We start from the raw sequence: 27,051 nt of genomic DNA, 5'->3' as shown, positions 1-27,051 counted from the left end.
AGCAGCAAATCAACTTTCGGTTTCACACAAATAGCAGGAAACAAATTCAGAGTCATCCACCCAACAAATAACACAAACGAGCAGCAAATAAGTTTCAGGTTTCGAAAGCATAAAACACGAATTCAAAGTGATCCAAGGGTTTACGCAACAAACAAACACACACAAACAACCATTGTCCGATAATTGGTTTTAAGAAATGAAAGCGAATCTGAAACTTAAAGTGACCAGTGCATGTGCTGAGTGGAAGAGCCATAAGCCCCGCGTGAATGCTCAAGTTCCATGGCATATTGCCTTCCACTCTGCTGAGGGGACTCGAACTCGCCGGAGTAAGGATTGTTACCAGGTTGCGAAATGTGACTCAGACCCAGATCAGGAGCCATGTGCTGTGAACCGGAACCAACATCATTTCCCTTGAAGCCCCATGGGGTGCTAGAAAAGTGGTTGACGGCTGAACCATGAGTAGAAGCTGACTGAACCATGGGTGCATCACTGGCAGCATTTAGGGGGAAGGGATTAACCCCAAGACCTGTGGATCGGGCTCGTGGGCCCCAGGGTTGATTTGACAGAAGAGAGAGAGCACAGCCGGAGTCAGAAGCTCCGGCAAAACATTCTCCCGAAGGAATAGTGGGGCTAGAGTAGTGGGTCCCACTTGTTGAACCTTGCAGAAAGAGGTTGGACGGAGGTGCATTTTCTGGTTGATTAGGCCACGGGTTCGGAAAGAACTTTCCTGTGTGAGTCGATTGACTGCTGGAAACCTGGTCTGATGATGCTCTTGTGGTTGGCCATGAGTCGCGCCCGGTGAACCTTGGGAAGGTTGAGAAGTCCATCACAAAGCCTCCACCTTTGCTGGTTTCTGATAAAAAAAAGTACTGAACAATTTTACTAGAAAAGTAAAGCAACTCCGAAAACAAGGCCCAGTCTTGGAAATGTTTTTACCATCTCTTTTGCATAACACTTTCCAGAAGTTTTATTTAAGACAGAACACTTGTTATTTTTGCATCTCATTCGGTTTAGAAATGTTTTTGAGAATTGGAACGTCTTTTTAATGTTATCTAAAAAAGGACTACTTTACCAGAAAAAAAAAAAACTAATCAAATAAATTCAAAAAACCATCAACCAAACAAGTTAGTGAAAAGTGTTCTGCAAAACCAATTCTGAAAACCACCACCATACAGGACCAGAAGGTTTTTCTTTCCTTTTTGTCATGTCTAAAAAAATTAATAGGGTTTGAAAGGAATTAACCGAAGACAGATGAAGGAAGCCGTCCATATTGAGATGATATTAGAGATCCAGGTGGCGGCTTCCTCCTACGCTCATTATGGCCTGCCAGGCGTCTACGGCAACTTCGTTTCACTTGGTCGAATTCAGGAAGTTGATGAAACCTGTATATGGAAAGATAACAAGTAGCTCTGATTGTTTCGGGTAGGAAAATCCCAAAATAACATAGATAAAGCAGATGATCATTGGAACAGGAACATAATACAAAACAATCAAGAAATATGATACTCCAATTCACCCATGTACACAAGTGAAAATTTCATTATGTTTCCTCTATCATCATCTTGTTTGTGCATCATCTCTTGTGTGGTCATAACTTGCATCATCTCTTGAAAACTTCAATACTGTACTAGCCAGAGAAATGGCCAGCAGAATCACAAGGTTCCAAGTTTATACTTTCCCTTGAGATCAACTACTAGTTAGTATGTTTTTTCCACCTCCGCTGAAAATCCGGAGAACAATCAGGAAAATCCAAGGTATAATTCTGATTCTCTAAAGCACTTTAGTTTTAGGTTCCAAAGCAATCTTCCATCCAATTTGATTACCATGTGATTAAATGAAAAAGGTGATCGACAGAACAAGTCCACTTTAGGTAAAAGCAAACCTTAAGTTGTAAGGTATCACAGGAAGCCTGTCATGTGACTCATGTTCAATCCCCCTGCTGTTAGTCCTAAGTTCCATGTTCAAATTCCAAATGCCAGTTGACAAGTAGAATATTAACCCATTTACCTCCAGAACAAATTAAGATGGCCTAATTTCCCACTGCATACAAGACCATCGAACAATATTGGAGTTATCTACGGTTGATGAAAAACACTTGTAATTGTAAGACTCCAATCTAAAGCAAAGTATTACAGCCTTTCAAACCATGAACTATTATATTAAAAACTCCTTGGCTGGTCTAAAAACAAGGGAAAAAGATAGTCAACTAAGCTATTTAGCACGGATACTTCTAGAAGCGAATCATATCCATACTTCCTATTGGATAACCATATTCCTCGGATACATTGTGCATACGTATCTAATAATTTCAAATACACTAAGTTGAACATCCAAACTTTTTAAGAAATTGTTATTGTAATATTTGTAGCATAGAATAGGAGAATAAATATCTCGATAGATAAAATAATAAGTTTCTGAAATACTTTTTCTGGAAAAAGAAAATAGTCAGACGGAAGTAATGTCTTACCTTTTCACAGTATGTTAAGTTGACGAATCCCTATAATGTCACGTGTGTATCAACATACTTTAGAGTGGCTAAAGGATCTTGAACTAATTCACAATTGTAAGACAACTTCTTTACAGCCATATCTTGGTTGCATCTGTGTCCAATTTTTCTAAATTTTTGCATATTATTATTGCCATACCGGTATCTGTTGTATCTGTATCCGTTACGTAACCATGCTTCATAGCTATGAAACACTACCAACTAGTAGTTATAGCATCAAAACACTACCAAAGGAAAATTAGCCTACCGATGGCTACGTTGTGCTAACCCAAGGGTTTAGTTCCAGCTCAATCATACAGAATTATTAGTAGACAAAATTCAGATCAATTACCATTTCAAAGTATCACAGTTTTGTATATCTTTTGTCAATTACGGTTTTGATAAATCAGCAGCAATAACAACCCAAAAATCCAATCTTTAATTCATTTTGAAATTTTGTGACAACAAAGAAGAGAAGGAACAGAAACAACAAAAATAATGACAACACTAGAAGCTGGCTATAGTTCCTACAAAGAAGAGAAGGAACAAAAAACTACAAAAATATTGACAAAAGTAGAAGCTGACTATAGTTCCTACCAAATTTTAGCCGGCTTAACTATTAAACCAAGATCTTTAAAAAATGTAATTGAAGAATTTGAGAATAATATTACACTGTTGACTATACGGGAGAATCTTATTGATCTTGGACTAGGAAAGTTGGTTTCCAAAGGGAGGCCGGTGGTAGTGAAAGTGAGGTGGGCGGAACTGCAGAAGGATGCTTCATGCTAGAAGTAGGGGGTCTTTGCATCTGTAGAGCAAGGCAGTGTTCCAGGAGGTGAAAATAGATTTTAGGGGTTCCGTTGGTGTCAATGCAGCAACAGCATACTGACAACATTTCTGTTAGGCTATGGTGTTATTAGAGGTGATAGTCTGTGTATCCTTCCAAGTGTGACCACTAAATGTCGACATATGAAATTTGAATTCCTAGTCAAGATTTAATCTGGCCCTACACTGAACTTCCATCCATCAGGTAGGTGGAATCAGTATGGAAATGAAGGGCCTTTCAATTTGCAATTGAGGAGAAATCCAGCTTTAAGGTTAGAGAGGAGGGGTGGAAACGATCCTCCGTGGTCATAAGTGAAAGGGTTGGGCCAGGTAAGGGGAGAGTTGGGGTGAGTGATTTTCCAGCCACCTCACACCACTTGGGCCAGAAAAGGGGAAGAGCTGAGCGGAGGGGTTTTCCTTGACCAAACGAAAAACAAAAAATGGCCAAAGCCACCAAACCATTTAGGACAATTCAGGACGCGTCTTCTGGGCCCTCTCTTTAATTGGCTGGTGGCCCTTCACTGGACAAATTTGGCTCCCTATCCAATACTCTTTTGTCTTCTGTGGGACAAAAGAGTATTGGATAAACTGAGTACTGCTTAGTTCTCACTCCATAAGGTTATCAAACATGGTTTAGATTCAAGTCAAGAAAATATACAAAAAGCACTTCTGCTGTCGGTTTGCTACAAAATCATTGTGATTCATGGCTAATTACATAAGTGCAATTACATGAAAACAAAGCATACGAGACAAATGTCAACAAATTCAAACTTACGAAGAACAAGAAAAAGTCCCAATGGCCAACAACATCTCTTTACTGCTCCATTACCATCTATTTAGAAGTCATTGGTAGTTCACATCTACATCCGTGGGGAACATGATTAAGAACTTAGAATAGAAAACTACAAGAGGCTTTTTACAATTAAAAAAACCACCAAGTACTTAAAATCCTCTACCTAATACCTTACGCGCCGCAAGTGACAACCGCTTTTTCTGATCCCTGACAAAGAAAATGTGAATGAAAAAACAGTAAGCGCTCATTGTACTACAAACGGACACTTAGACACCAAGGCGTCATCTTTGGGCCACAGAGTCTACATTCCCTAAACTGAGTCCACCATATAGGTATATCCTCATTCCCTAGTGAAACCTCCATCTTCCTCAAAACTACTTCTAAATCCTTGCTAATTTCGCATACCTATACTCATGTATTAAACGATGTCATTTCCTACCTAGCATCCAATTCTAGAGAATCATCATCTAAGTGCTAAAGTCAAAAACACAACTGTGGCAGCATCAGAAGATAAATCCCGTGAAAGGAAGTGTAGGAAAGCCAAAAATAACTCACTTTAAATGCTATTAGGTTAGATTATCACAGAATTGCCACTTTCAGAAACCAACTTCAATTTATAAAGACACACATATAGGGCTAGAGCAGTGCACCAGCTCAAATTTGTGAGGTTTCGTGAAAGACTTGATTTTTACGTACAAGCCCATGGAACAGAGTTTCATAGATCCCTCATCCGTTTGTATGCTATTCCTCAATTCACTTCAAGACTACCCAGTAATTACACTAGCATATGCGAGACAGGAACTAAATGTACCCGTGGATTAGTCTAGACACCCTCATTAGAAAACAACAATAATAGTTACAGTAATTCATTGTGGATAGCAACTTTGATCTTCTTATATGTGAATACAGCAAAAATTACCACTCTTGGAAATTGTTGTGTGATTAGTTTCCTATCCTGTGATTGGTGCACATTAAACATCCCACAACAATCCCAATTCAACAAAAATATCCAAATATAACTCCATAATCTCCACAAAACAACGAAACAGTCAGTATGCGAGAACTAAAACCAACGCTACACGGACAATAATCAACAGTCAGCATAGAAGACTACTCAGTACTCACCTACACAATCAAGAAATCTGTGTACGTCCATATATGTAAAGCATCAGGTCTAGCATTCATATCGAATCATAATAAATACTACAAGCACCAAAAACCAAATTACAAGGAAGACCTAAACCCCTTACAATACAAGGAATTAAGACCTACTCAAGAAAATAGTCCCCTTCATACTCAGACTACCAAACAAATAAACAATAATCAACAGCCGCAAACAACCAAAAACAACTCCATAGAATATACGTAAAGAACCAGGTCTAGCATAGTAATCCAAACATAATAGAAACAAGCACCCAAAACCAAATTACAAGTGAAAATAAAACCCCAAGGCCCAAACTACTGAGAATAGTTAAACCAGAAGAAGCAAATAGCCCCCTATATAGTCAAGAATACCTAACCAATAAACAACTCAATACTATAATCAAGAAATATTTCTAAGAAGAAATATGTACTACTCCATATACGTAGGAGTATTAATTAAAAATAAAAAGAAAGGGGGTAAAGACTAGCTGACCTGCTGCACTGCTGGCAAAACCTCTGCTCAAGACCAGCAACAGTGACCACAGGTGACTTTGAATGCATACCACACACTTTGTGCCTAGAATAATAAGCTTTGGCATCACTCAGATCTACTTTACACCCTTCCACCTGACACCTAGCCTGAACAACCCCACTCCTCCCCTTCTTCGGCGGCGACGGCTTCCCGGCGCCGCCGGCGCCGCCGCCGGCCGAAGACGACGACGACCCACCGCCGGATTTGGCCGGAGCTCCGAAACCCCCATCCTCAAAGTAGATTTTCTGGCCGAATTTCAGGCCGTTGAGTGAATCAGAGGGAGAAGAGCTCGAACCCATCTCCACTTGCGCTGCCTAGTGTCCACCATTCATTGGAGCCTCTGTGGGTCAAATCATGAGAGAGAGAAATGGGGGGAGGGGCTGGGGGTGAAGGTGTAATGGGTATGGGGTTGGAGTGATAGGAGTTTATTCTGGGAAAATGACGGTGCGGGTTGTGGTGGTGTAGTGTAAAGTAGAGCCCTGACAATGGGCCATGCCTGCTTTAGTACACTTTTTTTGAAGAGACTGCCAAAATAATGGACAAACAGAACCAGAAGCAGAGAGGAGAGAGAGAGCAAAGATGCTACTCACACAATAATTCAAAAACAACAACTTACACAATCTCTCATATATATGTGGAGCCCACGCATAATAGTATGTGTGAAGTCTACATGCATGTGAAAAATTGTATAAATTATTGTGTTTTGATTGTTATGTGAATATCATTTAAAAAAAAAAAAAGGGTGGAAGAGGGAAAAAGAGAGGCAAGTACTTTTGGGGGCTTTAAAGCCTTCACACATGATCTTCGATACATTTTTTCTATGTATCTCTCTATTCAAACCTTCTTTAAAATCGAAAACAAACAAATTTGTCCCTTGGGAGTTTCAGCATGTGGAGTAGTAAGAAAACAATTAGATCAACTTGCGTGCACTTTAATTAAAAAAGTTATACACTTCACATTTAGCTATTGACCTTCTATTTTTTTGTCTTTATTCTTTATGAAAGTACCAAATTACTCTTTATTTTGTTTGTGTTCATTCACTTTAAAGAGTAATTTCAAATAAAAAAGACAAAAGGTGGAATTCCAATAGCTAAAAGTGAAGTGTCAAAATCATTTTTCCTCTCTAATCCAATTAAAGGATGCTTATCCACATCAATATTAAAAAAATCACAATAAATTATTTTCTTGCAGTCTGATTCTAAAAATTAAATTCTAATCAATTATGTGGAAAGCAAACCCACCAATCAACTGGACTACCTTGGAGCTAAATTTTAAGGAATAAGTGATTTTTATTGTACACTTTGTTTTGAATCTCATGACAATAATAAGGTGTCGAGACACTATGTAGCGGTAAAAGATTGCCCCATAATATGATATCTCAATTCTTTTCTATTGTATACTCCTACTCTTTTTTTTTTTGAATCTCGTAGTACAATATGTGGTAGAAAAACACAATTACTATAGTTTATCAAGATTGACAAAAAAAATAAAAAATTGTATCTTTCTTTCTTTGTGAAATGGGTTCTAAAACAAGAACTTATAAATTTGAAATTTATTTATGTACTCGTATTTCTTATTCTTACCCTTCCAGTAGCCTGGTTGGGGTTGCTTTTGCTCCTATTCTCGTAACTTTTTATTTAGTTTTTTGTTATTATTTTTGGGTTAAACATTAGTCTCTGAGAAAACTTTATAGCTATCTCAAAACCAATTGGTAATGATTAAAGAGGTCCTAGATATTATTAAGTGATGACGAAACGAATCGAAAAAGTATAAAAATATAAACCGATGTAAGAAAAATTCAAATAAGACGACACTTTAAACAAATAAAATGGCTGTATGATATTTTTTTCGTCTTTAGTGTATTTTTTTTTTGTTTTTGGTCATAATTATGTTACTTTTTAAACTCCTCTCGTCAAGAAGGATGATTAATTCAAAAAATTATATCGAAAAAATTAAATAAAAACTTACGAAAAATTAAAAATACTCCCTAAATAAGTTCTAGACTTTGGGCTTACACGAAGGCATGCAATTCAACTGTCGTTTTTACACCTATTCTGTCCCCCCACCCCCCCCCTTCTAGATACAGAAAGTCTACACACACATACAATTTGTGCACAGATTGTGTACAGATTTTGTTGTGGGGCCCACCACGGGTCCCACACAAATCATCCGAATCGTTCATTAAATGTAAAATATTTTTTTAAGGGTCCCCGTAAAAAATAAGCTCAATCCAATACCTATAAATACTCGATCCAATCGTATAACTTTTCATTATCTGAAAATCTGAATGAAAAGTTAGATGGTTGGATGAAGCACATATAGGTATTGGATTGAGCTTATTTTTTACGGGGATCCTTTGAAAAAATGTTTTACATTTAATGAAAGGCTTGGATGATTTGTGTGGAACCCGTGGTGGGCCCCACAACAAAATCTGTGCACAATCTGTGCACAGAAATCTGTGTGGATAGCACAGCTCAGATAGATATCTCTCTCTCTCTCCAATTATTCTTGATAATTGGGCAAGAAATTGGGCTAATCCTGATTCCTCCATGCCTAAACTGGGTGTGTGTTCTCGCCTTAAAAAGCACAACTGTACTCGTATATGCAATGCATATGTACTCCCAAAAATAAACGGCTTAAATAACTGTACTCACTATTAAAGGTAAAGCTACCTTTAACCATTCTAAAGGTAGCAGCAGTTGGTATACTTCTAACGTTGACCATTTCACCATTTTAGAAGCAAAGGTGTACTGGTGGATGAATCTCCCCAGATCTCATCTAATCCCCTGCTTATTTTGTGTCAATCATGTAGTCCTATTTTGGTAGTAGTTCAATATATACTACTAATAAGTGCCCCTTCCAATCATTTATTTTGGTACTCTCAGGTATCACGCGCATGGTCCAAACCATCCGTCTTCGGAGGAGTACGAGTCGAATTCTTCTTGCTAGACGGCAACGTATCCCTGCAACCTGTACCCGTTGCGGAGGTTACAACCCATTTGCTTCAAGAATGGATGTTGAATTGTTGATCCATAGAGCTACGTACGGTACTGGTTGCATAAATGGAGATAAAGATGCTTCTTTTTTCTTTGTTTGGTCATTGTCTTCTCTAATTATACGAAGGTTACTGTTGTTTGTTGTTATTTCAACAATTCGTTCCTTCACTGAGGATGTGGTCCTCCTGATTGTATAGGGGTTTTTTTCTCCTGCGTCGAGGTTTTTCTCTCTTTTTGGACTCTTATTCTAATGTACTTTCATGTCCGATATTTCTTTAGTAATCCAATTGACTTGGGCCTCGTGCATTTTCGATTGATGAAAAAACAAAAAAACAAAACTCCCCATGTCGAGAGGTAACCATTGGTATGCGAATTTGATGTAGAATTAATTCTTACTTGTTGCCCAACTTTCAACTTGACATTTTTAAGGACTTGGGGTATATGTATATATATTTAAATATGAGAAGTCATTTTTGCACTCTCTTTTAAACTTTTTGCACTCATTTTTTTGTTCCTATTCACATGAAATTATCAGACTGTCCTTACTTTTTAAATCACAATACAGTTTGTACATATATAAAGGGCAATTTGATTTATTTTATGTGAATAAAAACAAGAAAAATAATGCAAATGGATAAAAGGAAAGTGAAAATGTCCTACGCTTATATATCCTTTTCTTTTCTTTTTTGGATAATTAGATTCGATACATTTTTTCCATAGTATATGGTACAAAAGTGTAATAATTTTTGAAATGGAATAACTTTTATAGAAGTAATGGGAGTTACCTACAAAATCCTGGGTCTTTTCCCTTCCATTTTTGTAGCAGTAAGTGCTTGTTAAGGACAAATTGGTGTGTTTCACCGGTTAAAATAAGTAATTATTTCTGTTCAAAAAAAATAAGTATTTATTTTTTAAATTAAATGTGATGTATTATGATAAAATAATTTGTCTCATAAAATGAAAATTAAGCATTTAAAAAGAAGAATCTTGACAAAACATGGCCTACTTTGTTTTGAGAAGTACATATTGGCGCCTAAACAAGGACTGGTTTGCACTAATTTATTGATCTTAGATGGAACACCCCCAGGGCCCCAGTCTCTTGAAAATATCTTTTGTCATCGAATCAAGTTTAGTTGAGTAAAGGGGTTGGGGACCCTATAATTAAGGTGTAAACGGGGTCGAGTCGAGTGGGGCATTGTAATAATCGAGCTCAACTTGTTTGCTAAATAAGTCAAAACTCGAGCTATAAACGAACCGAGCCCAGTTAATTAATTTTAACGTGCCTTTGTAAACAAGCCGAGCTTATACGTACAAACGAGTTGATTTTTTTCGAGTTAATCATTGCTTTAGATTGTTGAGTTTAACTCATTTACTACACAAGCCTAAAACTCGAGCTCAAGTTCGGCTCGATTACGAGCCGACCTAAGCCAAGCTTTGTAATGTTTGAGCTGGACTCATTTACTAAACGAGTCCAAAACAAGCCGAGCCTGATTAATTAACATAATGAGCTTCAAACGAGCTGAATTTTTTTTCGAGCCTAACCTAGCTAGCTTTATAGTATTGAGCTCGGCTAATTTAGTACACCGATTTAAAATTTAAGTTCAAACTCGGCTCATTTAGTACATAGACCTCAAACTTGAGTTCAGATTCGACTCGATTACTCAACGAATCAAACCAAGCCGAGCAAAGTCTGAAGCCGGTTGCGAGCTCGCTTCGTTTACGTCGCTCAGTAGCGAGAGGTGCCAGCTGGAGCTAGAGCAGCGCCCCGAAACATTTTCTCTACCATATGGAACAAAGCAGTACTTGCAAGAGTGAGAGTGACAAGGGTTTTGTGTCCCAAAAGCCATACCGCATTTAAGGCCCTATTTGGCAGTATGCACACAGAACCCACACACGAACAGGGATTCAGGGGCAATTATTGAATCCACGAACACACAGGCCTCGTGCCAACTCACCCCTTGCTGGAAGAGAGACTGGCGCCAGGGATCTCTCTCTATCCCTCTCTCGGGATCGTACGAGGCCACGAGGGTTTTCATTCAGATTGATCGTCTTGACAATGAACTTTTCGAACATATTTGTTATATTTGATGGATAAAAGTTAATTATTATCGGTAAAAGAAAACATACTTTTATAAATAATTGATTGCCGAGATTGGCCAACTTGGTCTCATGAAAATCCTTACAAAAGAGAATCCGGATCTGAAAACCATTACCTGCTAAAACAAGCACATCGATTAAAAATGAGTCCTGCTACATACACAGCAGATCTGTGCATAGATTGTGCACAGATTTTGTTGTGGGGTCCACCACGGGTCCTACACAAATCATCCGAGCCGTTCATTAAATGTAAAACATTTTTTCAAAGGTCCCCGTAAAAAATAAGCTCAATCCGATACCAATAGGTGCTTCATCCAACTATTTAACTTTTCATTCAGATTTTCGGATAATGAAAAGTTATATGGTTGGATCGAGCACCTATAGGTATTGGATTGAGCTTATTTTTTACGGGAACATTTGAAAAAATGTTTTACATTTAATGAATGGCTCGGATGATTTGTGTGGGACCCGTGGTGGGCTCCACAACAAAATCTGTGCACAATCTGTGCACAGATCTGCTGTGTGGGTAGACTTTCTGATTAAAAATTCACGGCTATCTTATACAAAAATATTTTATTTTTTATGAATAGATACTTTGTTAAAAAAAAGAGGAAGAAGTAAACAGTTTTTGGCCTTGTTCGTTTTGATGTTTTAGGTGCCGTTAGGCTTTCTTTTTAAACTTTCATTTTCAAAAAAAAGGATAATTTCAAGTTCAAATATAATGAAAATAAAAGATAATTTTTCAATTTTTTTGCATCGTTTAAAAGATCTCAATGAAATCTATCAAACAAGATCCATATTATTAGAAAAATTATTTGTGTAAACACATGATTTTTAAACTTAAAATTGCCTTCCTTTTTTAAAAGTTTCTTTTCTAAAAAACCGGAACGGAGCCTTTCTTTTGTTTTAACTTTGTTTTTCAATCATTACCCTATATCTTTCTTCAATTATTACCTTATTTCTCTAATTATTAATTTTATTTCTCTCAATATCTCTCTCTACTCATTACCTTTTTTTTTCAATCATTACCTTATTTCTCTCTCTACTCACTGCCTAAACTAAAATACCAAAAATTATCAAACGAATAAGGCCAAAAAGGTTTTAGATTAACCATAAGGCTTTAGTGGACCCACAATTTGAAACTGCAAACCCTTTGGGGTAAAGATTACTCACAATGCCCTGGGCAGTGCGTGAGGCCTGTCCTCTACCCCGCATGGTTGCTCTACTAAATGAGTTAAATGGTTTGTTTCTTTTGTCTTTGTTTAATTTTTTTTTATTTGTAGTTTTTTGTTAACTTTTTGTGGATTATTGATTCTTTTTGACGAGAATAATCTAAAAAGTAAAGAATTACGATCGAAATCTAAATTTTTTTTAAATAAAGAAAAAAAATAAGTCAATAAGTCAATTTTTTCGTCTTTATTCAAAATAATTTGAATTTCGATCAGAATTTTATACTTTTTAGATTCCTCTTCTCATGACGAAACAATAATCCATAAAAAGTTGACAAATAACTAACAAATGTGAAAAAAATTAAATAAGGACAAAAAAAATAAGCCACTTAGTAGTGCCTTTGGAGAACTGAATAATTTTTCAGGCATCTGGACTTTGGACTGTGTCAAAAAAAGGTTGCGTATTTGGAGACCCGACTATGGGTAGGTTTGGATTAAAAAGTAGGGACTGACTCTTTTTTCTGTCTTTATTTAAATTTTTTTTGTATTTGTTATTTTTATGTTAAACTTTTATGACTTATTGATTCATCTTGCCGAGAAGAACCAAAAAAGTATAACTTTTTTATTGGAACACATAATTTTTTGAAAAGGACAAAAAATAAACTTTTTGATATGTTTTGTCGTTTTTAAAAAATTATGAACTTCGATCAAATTTTTTTTACTTTTCCAGTTCCTTTAGTCAAGACGAAATAATAAGTTATAAAAGTTTAACGCAAAACAAATAAATTCAAAAATAAAAAATAAAGACAAAAAAAAATATCACGCCTTATTTTTTAATCCAAACACACCCTAGATGCCTAGCTAACACCTCCACCTGGGTATATCCAAAGAAGAGGTTCCATCAAGCTTTTGCACCGTACTTCCTTTTGTTGTCAAACAGAACACCTATACAAAGAAGATAAAAAAAAAACACCAAAACAATAATAGAACTTTCGGTCTTTTCAGGTGTCTTCAGGGGACACTGCCAAGAATCCTGGGGCCAAGCGGTTGCTGAGCGAGCGGCATTCGTTCGTTCGTTTTGACACAGACGACTTGAATTGAATTTGAGCGCATGCATATCTGAACCGTTCATTTTTAGGTGTCTTCTTCTTCTTCTCTCTCTTCCGGTCTTCTTTTCGCTTTTTACTTCTCGTTTTAATTATTTCATTTTATTTAAAATACAGAATCATCACGTGGTTAGATCAACAAATAAGTATTCCTTAAAATTAGAGCTCAAGTCTTCGTAGCCGCTCGATGATGCTGAACCTACTCTTTAGCGCTGAGGACATGCAACGGGACATAAACTTCGGGGAGGTCGAGGACGACGTAGATGCAATCGAGTCTTTCCGCGAGTAGTTGTTCAGCGATGAAGCTAAGGCCCCGTTGCCGAAAGAAAAATAAATATTTATTTTTTAAGAACACAATTTCAAGCTTAAAAATCATGTGTTTATGCAAATAATTTTCCTATCAATATAGATCTTGTTTGATAAATCTCATTAAGATATTTCATACGGTACAAAAAAATTGAAAAATTAATTTTTATTTATATTATTTTTAAATTAAAAAATATAAAATAAATATTTATTTTTCAAAAAAATGTTCTGAAACGGAGCCTAAGGTACTCCATCATGGATTCATAGAATGGGCAGTCTACTTTTCCTTGTAGTGCAACAAAAAAAATCTGGTTGTGCATGCTAGCTTGCTCAATCTTTTTGTCGGCAATTATAAGGCCAAATAAGATGGGGTATATCTATTTCACCTTTCACTATCCATTACTATCCCGCAACACGACATATACAAAGTACAAGTTAGACAAAACACATATGATAAAGAGCACAAAAAACGTTTTGGGTCTTTGTGTGTCATGATTGAGCCACACCGTCGCTGTGGCAAGACCGACGGGGAGAATTTTTCGGTGGCGGGTAGGTACTATGTGGTGGCGCTCGAAGCATTCAAACCGTCGATTGCGTTTTTTGAAGGCTCGGATTTGGAAAAGAGTGAAAGGAGAGAAAAAGTGTTGGGATGAGAGGAGGAAGAGAGTTTCAATTCGAGCCATCAAAAAGTGTATTGAACGGTCCGGATATGCCGAACGGGTACGACTTGAAATATTCATATACCGACCCGGCGCCGAAAAATTACATAGTATATTCGGCTGCGTCCTTGTAGATTTATGAGTGTGAAACTTATTTAGATATATTTTTTAAATTTTTCATAACTTTTGTTTAGCTTTTCGTCGTGATTTTTGGGGTTAATCGTCCGTTTAGACAAGACGAATCAGAAAGTATAGAAATATGGACCGTTGAAAAAATTAAAATAAGGCTGCACTATAGACAAATAAGACAGTTGTTTACTCTCTTTTTTGTCTTTAGTGAATTTTTTTTTGCTTTCCGTCATAATTTTGTACTTTTGAGACTCTTCTCGTCAAGACGGATGATTAATCAAAAAAATATGACGCAAATTTAACAAAAATTCAAAAAAGACGAACAAAACACGTAAAACGAGTGTTCGGACAAATAAGCCACTTTGGCTTATTTTTTGTCCTTATTCAAATTTTTTTCGTATCACTTGGCTTATTGTCATTTTTTTTGGGATTATTGCATCCTCACGTCAGGAGGAATCTAAAAAGTAAAAAATTTTGACTGAAATCCAATTTTTTTTGAATAAAGACGAAAAAATTGGCTTATTGATTTTTTTCGTCTTTATTCAAAAAAAATTGGATTTCGGTCAAATTTTTTTACTTTTTAAATTCCTCTTGACGTGAGGATGCAATAATCTCTAAAAAAATGACAATAAGCCAAGTGATACGAAAAAAATTTGAATAAGGACAAAAAATAAGCCAAAGTGGCTTATTTGTCCGAACACCATAGATAAGCCATTTGGCTTATTTTTTTGTCCTTATTCAATTTTTTTTTGCATTTATTAGTTTTTTGTCATTTTTTGGGGGATTATTGCTTCTTCATGACAAGATGAATCTAAAAAGTAAAAAATTAAGATCGAAATCCAATTTTTTTTGAATAAAGACGAAAAAAATTGGCTTATTGACTTAATTTTGTCTTTATTCAAAAAAAAATAGGTTTCGATCATAATTTTTTACTTCTTAGATTCCTTTCGTCATGATGAAGTAATAATTCCAAAAAAATTGAAGAAAAATTAACAAATACAAAAAAAAATTAAATAAAAACAAAAAAATAAGTGACTTGGCTTATTTAGCCGAACGGCCGTGACAAGGATGGAGCCGAAGTATGTAATCCGGACAATAATGCAGAAATGTAGTTGAGTGCTCTAGCGGCTAGGGATGATTAAAAACTGCACCATGTTTTCTCCCAGAGTTGCAAAAAGAAAAAAATTAGCTTCTTCGTCAACTCTTGATTTTTATTTTTTTATTTTTTTGTCTTTTTTCATATTATAAATTTTTTTTTCCTGACAATCCCATCAAAAAAGAACAGCATAGGAGTAATAAAAAACTGTTTTGTTAACCTTCGCCCACTAGGCAAAGAATAATATACACGTACTTTCAAATAAATTCGGATATCAATACATATTTCACGGATATTAATACGCTTTCAAAAATATCAATACACATTTCTCGGATACCAATGTACCTTTTTATCTATTATCTTACCCATTTGGGCGGATTTTAGAATAATCCAATAAAATAAAGTTAAAAAGCATAGATCACCAATTGCTAAAAAAGGAGTATATTAAAAGAGAAATCGTGTGGTCGACTACGTATTAGTTAATTGTATATCATTGAAAGCATATTTTGTGTATGTAATAATTATTATTACAATATAATTGTATAGAATCAAAATTTACTACAATAATCTTTTCATATAGATTGTAGGGGCCTATTTTTATTTAAAATGATCTCGTTTTGGGTCCAGAAAAACTCAGTAAAACTCTCGTAATATTAGCACTCTCTTTCTGTACATCACCAATCGCTTTTGCCATCTTCGTTGATGTGGATGTAGAATATTTGTAACTTAGTTGAAAAAAAGTTGAATTGAGCTTTAGCGAATTCAAAAAACAAGTTATAGATTTACATAATAAGGAAGAACAAATTGAGTATGTAGAAAAAGAGAATCCCCAAATTGCTTTTCAAAAAGAGAACTGCGACTTTATTCAACTGGGGTTTCCTGATTCTTCTTCAAAATCTTTACCAAACAACCCGGCACCCCGCTTCTTGCCTCAAAATTCTTCTTCAAAACCTTCACCAAACAACCCCGCACGCATGTTGGTATCACATTATACCCACAAATCCACAATGAATTCCAAGTCCAAAAATAAAACAAATCCTTGAAGAGATTGGGGGAATTGCAAAAGCCCAACTCATTGAATTTTGGGCCTGAGTCCAATTCTCAAGTGGACGGTCCATTTCAAGTATACCACGAGATGCCCCAAACCAAATAAGATTCTGCAGTTTTCATGATCGTGAAAAAGAAAAAATTCCACCTAAACACGGAAGAAGACATCGTTTTAAATCCAACATATGGCAAACAAAGGCGAGAGCTTCGATCTCAGGGCTCGTGATTCTGGTTTGAGAATGAACGAAATGCTTGACGTACTTTGCGAGAAACATGACTTGGTGTATAATGCTACGATCATAGTCCACACTCCATAACATAAAGCCGTTACTCATTAAGGCTAACGCGTTCAGAAAGCATAGATGATGGATTTTAAGTCAAGATAGGAGCCAATGTGTTGCTGATCCACCTTGACACACTCTGAATCACTAAACATGGATTCATTCGTGCTCCATGATCACATCTTTCACATAAATACGCCAATAATCACAACCATGAAAAATGAAACCTTTAACAGAATCTAGTGGAATTCTTCAGCACACGTATATTAGTAATGTGCTCGATATGCAATCAAAAAAACAGAAAGATGAGTCACCGGTGATCAAATTTCTTCCGGAGTGCTGACTAATTGACCACGCGATGCACAAAAATTCCATGGCATCTTTGTTTTTTAGCGTCTCAGCATTTAGAAACAAGTAACAAGTACACGAATCGGTCAAAAAAGAGAGTACACGAGATCACAATCAAAACTACACAAAGTCACAAACATGACCAAGCTGTGTACTTGCAATAATATTACTCCGATCTTTTTCCAGCTTCGGCCTCACTCTGTAGGCCTCACCGGATAGCAAAACCCTATGGTCCCAAGAATTATACGGTGCCAGAGATTAAAACTTCTCATGCGAAAGAGGCAACTAAACAGCCTCAAAGTTTGAAAATAGGAACGAAGCTAGTACAGATAATTGCAGCACAAAAAGAACCGGTACAAGCAAAGTTAAGCTAGAATAAAGACAGAGAAGCTTCTGATTACTGAATAACCAAAAAATCATCCAACATATCCAATTTCGACTGCTTCAGGGACGATTGCAGCATGATAATCCACTTCATATTTTGAAGACGACCTCACATCAGCAAGAAAACGGCATTTGGACATTACCAAAACCCAAAAACCAAAGAAAAAAAGAAAAAAAGAGACATAATTAAACATATATGAACTGGCAAAACCTTGCTCTCAAATACGGATGGATTCATCTGCTGACAGACAAAAAGACAGGTTAGACTTAAGACTTAAGAGTCCCATTGCTTAGCACTCCACACCAACTTCAGCAGCTCGCCGAGGCTTGTTTTTCCGCCTGCTCCCATTTTGTCTGAATCCAACAGACTTGACTAAATTATCAGTACCATTTTTCATTCCAACGCTATTTTCCTCTTTGACGGAATCTGGATTTTCCTTCGCCTTTGAAGACCTCTTTCTCTTCCTCCCATTCTCTGGAGCAGCCAGATTTTTTACATCGTTGTCAGAGGTTGAGCTCTTCTTATCACCATCTTCTTCCTTTTCTTCTATCTTCGCAACTTCTTCTTCTTCCTCAATTTCATCCTTTGGTGTTTTCTGTGGCCTTCCTCTTTTCCTATACGACGGGACCTTTTCTTCCTCACCACTGGCTTGATCTTCACGAGTAGCGATAGCGGTCCGTTTCTTCCCCTTTCCTCTACCTCTACCCATAATCTGAAAACCTTGTCCAATAAATTTTCAAACCAGAGACAAAGGTTTCTGCACCAAGGAAAAGATAGAGAATCAGAGCCCTAAAAATTGGTACACTACCGATCTAACAAATCAGATAAACTGAAATCACCACAAGTTAACAGAAATGCATCCACCATGTGCCGCAATAAAAAGGACTACAAAATGCTCCAGTTTAGATCAAGCCGAAAACCAACAGAAGGGAAATGAGATGAAAACCAACAGAAGGGAAATGAGATGAAAACCAGAAGGGGACAAGAACCGTAGTCAAAGGCTGGTGCTTTAAAGAGTGGACAATATTCTAAACTTGCCAACAGCACAAACAAACAATGGATTCAAAACAAACTTACACCACCCATACGCAGAATCAGACACCAAAAAAATCAGATTGAGCTAAAGCATGAACCACAAAACAATCAATCAACTGAAAGTACCAGAGAACAACAAATACAAATCCACCATTTTCCACAACCAAATGGACTAAACAGCATCAGTTCTAAGTATGATATGATGGCATCAAAGAGAAGAAATTAGGTCAACACTAGATGGGAACTTGGATCATAACCAAAACATCAGCTTTAAAGAATGGTGTAATGGACGAGAACAGACAGTGGTTTCAGCACAAGCTTACAGACCCATGTTTTTCAGTCTAATCCATAAGGAAACACAAGCAACCATGAGGTTTTTGGCAAGAAATAGAAAAGCAACATGAAACCTTACACCCATTTATCTGTTGCAACTAATCAGCATAGGAAGAGGATTTTGGATCAAAAAAGAGAAATGCAAGAACACTCACAACTCAAGCTCATTCCTTTTTACAGATGAACTTTAACAAATCCAGATAACAATACAGAAATGGAAAACAAACCCTAGGAAGGAAAATCAAATCCATCCATTAAACAAAACTGCATAAAATCCATACATACCTTAGGTCTAACAAACACCAAGGAATCCACAAAACCCACATCAATAGGCTTTGAGAGGCCAACAAACAATCAAGCTATAAAGAGGAAAACTTTATCTAGAACCCCACACATCAAATTAGTGATGCTCTGTGTCTAATGCTTGAGAGAGGGGAAAATGAGAGATACGAAGCTGACCTGACATGAAACGGCCATCATTTGCATCTCCAAGACAGAGCCCATTTCAATAAATCCAGTAATACCAATCAAGAAACTAAAGGATACCCATAAATCAGATTGGTTTGTTTGTTACAATAGACTCAACGCCAGGGGAAGTGGAGAAGTTAATACTATAAACAAGCGGTTAAAGCTATGATCTGAGGGTGAACAAATGAAAACCCAGATCAGAAATCAATACAAATTAGAAGAAGTTAGAAAGAGTTAGTGGTAAGAGATTTTAATCTCTTCCATTAGAGGTTGAAGAGCTTGGCAAAAGAGCAGAGGCAGAGAGTACTGGAGAAGTGAAAGAGAAGAAAATATGAGATACTAGTAGAAAGTGGAGAAAAGATGAGTGCATCTTACTGATTTGAAGGGCTGTTTGGAAACTAAGAAGGAAACTACACCAACACTCCTAATGCTTATGATAATTGTTCAAAGACCTCTTTGGTTTCTTGAAACTACAAATAAACTACTATGTTAGTATGTTCGCTTTGGATCTCAAAAACCAACTCATCTTTGCGCACGGTCCCCGAATTTTTTTTATCCAACTATTACTCTCATTTCTACATCTATCTCTTTTCACTCATTATCCCAAAAAACTCCCTCAAAAAACAAATCAAACAAACTTGTCCGTCAAGACCTATTTCGCTCAGCATTGCATAGTCATCTGCAAGGGACTTTATCACCCGGAGTATTTTAGAGCCTAAGCGATCGTCCCAATGTGTGCTTCTCAAACACTAAAGAGTAGTATGTTTTACCCTACCGAAACCCTATGGTGACTTAAAACTTCAGCGTTTGGGCTTGTTCGTTTAGGGTACTCAAAACTCTTATGTACGGTTCTCAAAAAAATTTCTCTATATATCTCTTTCCATTTATTACACTTTAAAACCTCTCTCAAAATCCCAACTGAACAAGTCCACGGTTCTCCATTGAACCGATCGCTTGGTGAGCAAAATCGTAGCTGTGAAAGGGCAAAAAATATACTCTAACACCCTTGGATAGTTGGATACTTCGTGAGTCCTTGCCTCTTCATATAATTTCCAAAGCAACAATACAGTTGATGCTTGTATTAGTTTAATTTAACTTAGCAAAACAAAAAGGAATCAAGGTTAGGCTCATTGTCTAAACTTAAATTAATCAATGAGTAAAAAGTTAATCCTTTCCTTTGACGATAATTGACTATTGCCTTTCATTTTTTTGGCGGAGTTGATTTTTCAGTTTAACATACTTCTGCCAACCAAAAAAAACAAAAAAACTTGAGGATAACACTTTCATAAGGAAAAGTACTCTGCAACGTAAATAATTCATTGTTCCCTTGCCAAGTCTTTTTCATATGATGACCATAAAAATCCAAGCAAGTTTGTAACCAAAAAAATATAAATATAATAAATAAAATCCAAGCAAGTTGTTTAGAGTTAAAGTGGAAATGTTGAATTTCATTTTCCATAAATGATAAATTGTCCACTCAGAAAAAGAGGATTATTTTGGGTAAGAAACTACTTCTCTCCAATTATCCAAAAATAAATTCTTGCTTAGGAGGAGGGAAAAAACACCTCATTTAGTCACAGCATTGCACAAGAGTCTCTTGCCGAATAAAATCTTGTGGTCGAAAGTATACGAAAACAAAGGTACATGCCTTTTTTTATTTGTTATAAAAAAAGGGATAATAACAAAGACAAATGGGTGAGAGGAGTATGATACACAAGCTTCGTTGGAAGCGCGTGAAATGAGTTGTTAGGAGAAATCCATTAATTTTGTGGTCCCAGGCGAAAAATTCAAAAAAGAAAAAAGAAAAAATAAAGTGAGGAAGGTATGGGCCTGCCGCCTGCCGTTTTCTCTTTAGCAAAGATTTCATATTCATCAATATTGAAAAAAAAAAATTCCAGCCTTTTTTAATCAATTTTACTAGCGAACGCCCATTTGCAAGAGAGGTGGATCCCGCACACATCCATAAGAGAGGTGGGTCCTGCACACATGGTGGATCCAGCACACATGCACCCCGATCTCTTGTGGATGTGGATATGATATTTGTGTGCTTAGGTGTGATTTAAGAATTTTTGTTTTTTGATATCTAGGATTTCCTTCGTTATGTAAAAAAAAAACACGCAAATAGCTTTGGTCGCTGTAGTATGGAAATAACTACAATCAACCCGAGTTCCATTGTGTGCTTATTGTTTTTTTAGGTTAGAGCTTGTTCATCTTCTCATTGTTTGATTACAACTATACCCGATTATGTTCGGTCTGCTTTGGAATATGTGATGTCTCGGTAGTCAAAATTTTAGGATGAACTTATGAGGTTTCAAGATATTTGAAATTCATGGGGTTTTTAAAAAGAGAGAAATTTATTCACGGCTCTGCGCGATCTTGGGCTCAGCCGTCCATTTCGACTTTGGATGATTCAGATTTAAATGAAGCTTTTTCGGGAAAGAGTTAAACTTGAAAAGTTTCATTAATATCTGGACCATCCGAAATAACTTGAAAAGTTTTATTAACATCCGGATCATCCAAAAGTATTTTGGACGGTCGCGATTTGCTCCGTAAACAAATTCACTGCTCCGCCGTTAAAAAGATTTTCTCTTTTTAAAATCAATTTTGCACAATCTGACACTTAGCTTGATAAGCTACCATACTAGTCAGGACTCAGGAGTCGAACTAAAAATAAAAATAAGATCCCGTCCGTTTTGGTATTTTGGATTTGTAGGTAATGAGAATAAAATAATGATTGAAAATAGAGGTAATGATTAGAGAGAAAAAGAGAGAAAAAATGAAAGTAATGATTGGAAAGATATAAAATAATGATTAGAATCCAAAATCCAAAACCCTTAAAATGATCATACAAATAGACTCCTACTCGTGATTTGGTCAATCGTGAAATGTTTGACCTTACAACTTAAGAAAACGTACAAGCTTGAAAATATATAAGTGCTCCTCCTAGTCATTAAAATTGAAAACCAAGTTTAAATTTTCTTATTATTCTTGACTTCTTATCATTAAAAACTGAAAATTGCAAACAAATAATACTAGTTAAGTTGTGCCGGAAGAACTTGGCCAGTTGATTCGAGTATCTATTCCGCTTAGGTTTAGGGGATTTTAGTTAAGCTGTGCCAGACCTTTGAGTTATTAAAAAAAATTTAAAAAATACAAGTTGATTGTTTTCCTTTGATTTGATTGAGAAGATAGAGGGTTTGCCTGCTTCATTTGGGTACTCGTCAGTAGTCCCAGAGACTTTAGGGGACATTGCTAGGAAATTTTTGATTGCCGGTGGTATATCCAGTGATATTCATTCGGTACATCTGGGCCATCTAATATACTTTTGAACGGTTGAGATTAAAATTTTTTCTCTCTCATTCTAATACTTTCTCTCTCGTTTTCTTTCTTCAAATCTGAGCCGTCCAAAAATGAAATGAACAATTCGGATGAGCCGAGCGGACACCACGTAATATCCCACCGGCACTGAAAATTTTTACGTTTTTGACATTTACAGCTGGGAATTTCAGCAGCGCAGACGTTGGATATTCACACGGCCCCACAGTGCGTGTTTGGTGTAACCTTATCCTTGATTCATTGAATTAACCACACTGAAGATAGAGTGTAGATCTTCTCAAGTGCGAAATGAGATTCCTCACGATTGATGATTTAAATTGTTCATTTTATAAGTTTTAATTTGTTTATTATCCATGCGAAATGATTATACATCGGTTGGATATCAATATTTACCTAAACCAAACGTAATTTTCATAACCAACTGTGGTTAGTTCAGTTGACCAGAACTTTTGTATCTCACCTACGTATGAGTGTTCTTTCGTTAGAAAAACTTTTGCTTTTCTTTCTTTGTTTCTACCTTATAATGTGTTTATTTCATGTATTGGGTAGGTTATTGAGCTTGGTTGTCTCATAGACTTTCATAATTAATGTAGTGTCCCGATTTTGTACTTTGTACTTCACATATGATGTAAATGATCTCTGCTATCGATTAACAAAAAAAAAAAAAACATTATTTTCACAATAGACATATTACACGGTCAAGGTATGGTAATTTATTTTTCCGATGATGATTGAGATTCGAAAAAGCTCATAGGGTTGTCTGATCAACTTGATTTTTTTTTTTTTGCAGAGTAGATGAATATATTGAGGCCTACGAAATGAACGGCTTAGAGGTTGGCTGACATTTATGGGTTTGCTTTTCCAAATAACTCATGTTTCAGTTCCTTTGGCCGGAGCCACTATAGGCTTGTCTAGTGGTTAACTTCAAGGTGCACAGGAGCTGGCCTAGACACCTAATTATTCTTTTAGAAAAAACAAGTGCTAGGGAAGGCCACGGAGCATTATTCTAGGAGCACTGATTCTGTGATGTAGTGTGCACTTTGGAGGCTAGATTTGATCATAATCAGCATAGTTAATAGCATAGTTAATATTACAAGAGCTTCAACGTACAAAAGAAACAAGGACTTCAAGGTCATGAGACTAAATATATTCATTCACTCGATCGGTATCACTTGCATTCAAGCAAACTTAAGAATATGAAAGCCCCACCCCTACCAATTAGATTGTTACAACAATATTGACGATTAAGCTACTGCTAGTACGTAATCTCTGAAGATAAACACCATCCTGATTAGTATCTCAAATTCCATCTTTACTGTAAACTTACTCGAGCATTTGTGAAGCACTCCTCTTAGTCCTCTAGAAACATGGCATGCCCAATTTGGTACGTAGCTTTGGAGGTTGATGAACTGCATACATCGATTCAATTCGACCTCGACATAGTTTACTGTGAGCCAAAATCAATTGGAGTTTCAAAAAAAAATCAATAAAATGTGACCTCATTACAGTAATGTATGGATACTGGGTTGTGCACCCTGTGTAGTGTGACGCGTAGTAAAGCACGCCAACCGTCCGATAGTGTTTCAATTGTCTATATTTAAAACAAACATTTTCAGAGAAGAGACTACTCTTCCATGGAAGAGTTTTTATCTGAATCTGAACGGTTGATCGCTGAGATGGACGGTTGGCGTGCTGCTCTACATTGGGTGCGCTACAGCACCCCCGGATCCCATTAAAATCGGACTTGGTGGTCCATATAGATCCAGAGATCTTGTAGGGCGCTCTGCCCTACAGGGTTTACAGTGCCGCACAGTCGTCGATTTCATCAATCAACGGTTCAAATTAAAAATAATCTTTTACCGGTAGAAGCTTATTTATTAACAACCAAAGTTTAAAAACACATTGCAACCGTTCATTGTGAAGATCGACTGCCCATGTGCCGCACTCCGCCCTACAGAATTTCCCAATCCGTCCGGTCATGAACTATTCTTCATCCGATCAGTGTGATTTTTTGATTGCACGACAAACTCGATGAGTCAAATAAATGATTTGGATTGCATATTTAACCAATTCAAAGCAAAAGAATAGGAATGGAACGTTGTGACATACTAGTATTTAACGGTACATAGGATCACGCCAGATTAGGAATGAAAGGTTTGTCCCCAGATTACGCCTGCAATTTCTCCTCCACAAACAAGTGTGAGAGCATCTCCAACCCGCCCATCAAACACTCTTTTTTCCAAGTTTTTTGAGGAGTAATGCCGAAAATAATTTCGACAATCCACACATCAAAACAGAGCATCAAAGTTCAGGCTTATCAACTGCAATGAAGCGCGGTTCCAAAAAAGAAGAAGAAAGAACTGTAACAAATCAACTCTTTTTTTTTTCTTCCCCTTTGAATGGCACTGCAACAAATCAACTTGAAGGTGGAAGAAAAAACCCACATTATTAGTATATAAACGTACACATGTAAAACTATTCTCTTTCAATTACGAACCCAAACTACCTGAAGTACTCATCCTTTATTTCAAAAAATCCAAAATTGCAAGAAGTTTCAAAACTCACGAAACTCCTTGATGCAATCAAAGCTGGAAGACGATGATGAGATAGAGGTTCTCATGTCATTATTCATCGAAACTAAAGAGTCATTGTAATTGCTGGAAAAAAGGGTGATCATGAGTTGCTGAAAGAACAGAAATCATCGTCAGAATTTGGCGATGGGAAAAAATGGAATGTTCATGTCGCTGAAACATGGATTAATTGGTGGAGGATCATAAAAAGCCGTCGTGGGAGGAGGCGGAAAACACGATTTGATCTGCACATTCCTCCTCACTGTCGTCATACAACTGCACTTTTCATCGGTAACCATCGATGACGAATCGGTGTCATCGCTAGCTACGGCTGCCACCCGACCACGGTTCTTGCATGGCTCCGTCGTGGGAGGAGGTTCTTGTTTAGCCGGAGAAGGTGGGTGGTCGGATTCGAAATCAGACCGAGATTGGCCCGTGAGTTTTTGCACCAGCGCCTTGAAGTCACGCGGGTGGGTGTGGATGATTTTGGGAGACTGGGTGTAGATTATCACCGGTTGGCGGTGTGGAGGCTTGGCGGCGGAGGCAGCGGACGAGGAGGAGGAGGAGAAGGAGAAGGCGGATGACGGCGGCGATGTTGGTTTTTTAATCAAATGGGAGACCTTGTTGATTCTTAGAGGGGATGGGTATGTGCCTTTTCCATCGAGTTGTGGAGGGCTCATGGTGATCCTTACTTTTCTCTATCCTCTCTATAGTTGCACAAGCCCTAGCAAATAGAGGTATGTGGAGGAGATGGCCAATTATTGGGTACCCCAAGAGTATCATTTGGTACTTTCTGCAAATAAAATATTGCCACCATACAATGTCGGTTACTCTTGATCTCTCAAACATCCAACAAAAATAAATGATAATGTCTCTACCGCATAATTGATTTGTCAATATTATGTATGTAAAATGATTGAAAGTACCACGTAAGTAACGCATGGTGGTTGCACCTTTGTTGATACGGATTACCGGAGTATTTGTGGTGGTAGTTAGAGAAAGGAGAGATGAATGGGGAATGGTGAGAGAAACGAAGGAGCCATGTGGAGTACTACAACTTAAGAAGGGTGGAAATCAAGTGCAAACAGCGTTTGTGAAGAATTAGGGAGTGAGGCTGTTGGGTGATGACACGTAAGGCCGAGAAATTTTTGGTTGCAAATCGGCTACACGTGGTACCCGACACACACATCCGGACCGACAAAAATGCAACCGACAATCAGGATTGAAAGATACCTAACGGATTTTTAAAAAAAGAAAAGAAAAAGTGTGTTTTAATCCAGACCGTCGATTGCATTTTTGGACAACCCGGATGTGCACTTTGAGCACCACGTTAGCGGTACCCTATTTGCACCCAAAGATTTGACAGTGGCGAAGGATTGTGTCGAGTTAGCTGACCCGTGAGAACACAGTAAATGAGAGCTACTATCAGGCAATTTTTTGGCAAGTAGAAATAGAGGTGAAAAACGAGTTAAACGGTAGTTGATCAAACTTGGTTTTAAGAACTTAACGAGTTTTAGAAATTTAATCGAACTTAGTTTGTTTATCAGACGAGTAGATCTCAAATGCTTCAAATACATCATAAGCCGAACGAGCTGAGTGCTTGTTGGAGTTTGATTTGAAACCTTAACGAGCTCCAAAAAAAAATTTCTATGACAAATCTTAAATAAACTTTTAACAAACGAACAACAGCATCAACTCAAGTAGCTTGATTCCTTTAACACATTCGATTTGGGTATTGAGAGGGGTTTTTGAGAGTAATGAGTGGAGAGAGATAGAGAAAATTTATTAGAGAATGTGCCCAGGAGTTTTGAGATCCCAAAACGAATATTAGCAATTAAATCAATCTCCGGCCAATTCCTGCATATTCAAAACTAACGCGGTATGAGATCTCCGGCCATGATAGGATCATACA

General features: G+C 36.9%; 3 protein-coding genes across 3 annotated transcripts; all 3 read right to left on the bottom strand.

Annotated features, from left to right (window-relative positions):
• LOC131320777 (squamosa promoter-binding-like protein 9) lies at positions 1 to 6,346 on the bottom strand. Its single transcript, XM_058351620.1, has 3 exons — positions 5,740 to 6,346; positions 1,243 to 1,382; positions 1 to 853 (listed from the first exon to the last, which is right to left on the bottom strand). The coding sequence occupies exons 1-3, from the start codon at positions 6,075 to 6,077 to the stop codon at positions 216 to 218; spliced, it is 1,116 nt and encodes a 371-aa protein (XP_058207603.1). The 5' UTR covers positions 6,078 to 6,346; the 3' UTR covers positions 1 to 215.
• An 11,042-nt stretch (positions 6,347 to 17,388) lies between these two features.
• LOC131320776 (uncharacterized) lies at positions 17,389 to 19,609 on the bottom strand. Its single transcript, XM_058351619.1, has 2 exons — positions 19,225 to 19,609; positions 17,389 to 18,154 (listed from the first exon to the last, which is right to left on the bottom strand). The coding sequence occupies exon 2, from the start codon at positions 18,104 to 18,106 to the stop codon at positions 17,687 to 17,689; it is 420 nt and encodes a 139-aa protein (XP_058207602.1). The 5' UTR covers positions 18,107 to 18,154; positions 19,225 to 19,609; the 3' UTR covers positions 17,389 to 17,686.
• Positions 19,610 to 24,594: 4,985 nt separating this feature from the next.
• On the bottom strand, positions 24,595 to 26,016 carry LOC131320775 (VQ motif-containing protein 20-like). The gene has a single exon (XM_058351618.1). It carries the CDS (start codon positions 25,817 to 25,819, stop codon positions 25,274 to 25,276), a length of 546 nt encoding a protein of 181 aa, XP_058207601.1. The 5' UTR covers positions 25,820 to 26,016; the 3' UTR covers positions 24,595 to 25,273.
• Positions 26,017 to 27,051: the final 1,035 nt, after the last annotated feature.

This window comes from Rhododendron vialii, chromosome 3a (genome assembly GCF_030253575.1).
Source record: "Rhododendron vialii isolate Sample 1 chromosome 3a, ASM3025357v1".
In the NCBI taxonomy this organism is placed as follows: Eukaryota; Viridiplantae; Streptophyta; class Magnoliopsida; order Ericales; family Ericaceae; genus Rhododendron; species Rhododendron vialii.
Note: the sequence above shows the minus strand (reverse complement) of the source record. Positions and strands in the feature narration are given on the sequence as shown.

Coding starts and splice junctions, on each gene's coding strand:
- LOC131320777 (XM_058351620.1), bottom strand. CDS start 6,077: ATGGGTTCGAGCTCTTCTCCCTCTGATTCACTCAACGGCCTGAAATTC. Junction 1,383..5,739: donor TTTTGCCAGCAGTGCAGCAG/GTCAGCTAGTCT, acceptor TTCCATATACAG/GTTTCATCAACTTCCTGAAT. Junction 854..1,242: donor GCTTCCTTCATCTGTCTTCG/GTTAATTCCTTT, acceptor TTTTTTTATCAG/AAACCAGCAAAGGTGGAGGC.
- LOC131320775 (XM_058351618.1), bottom strand. CDS start 25,819: ATGAGCCCTCCACAACTCGATGGAAAAGGCACATACCCATCCCCTCTA.
- LOC131320776 (XM_058351619.1), bottom strand. CDS start 18,106: ATGGGTAGAGGTAGAGGAAAGGGGAAGAAACGGACCGCTATCGCTACT.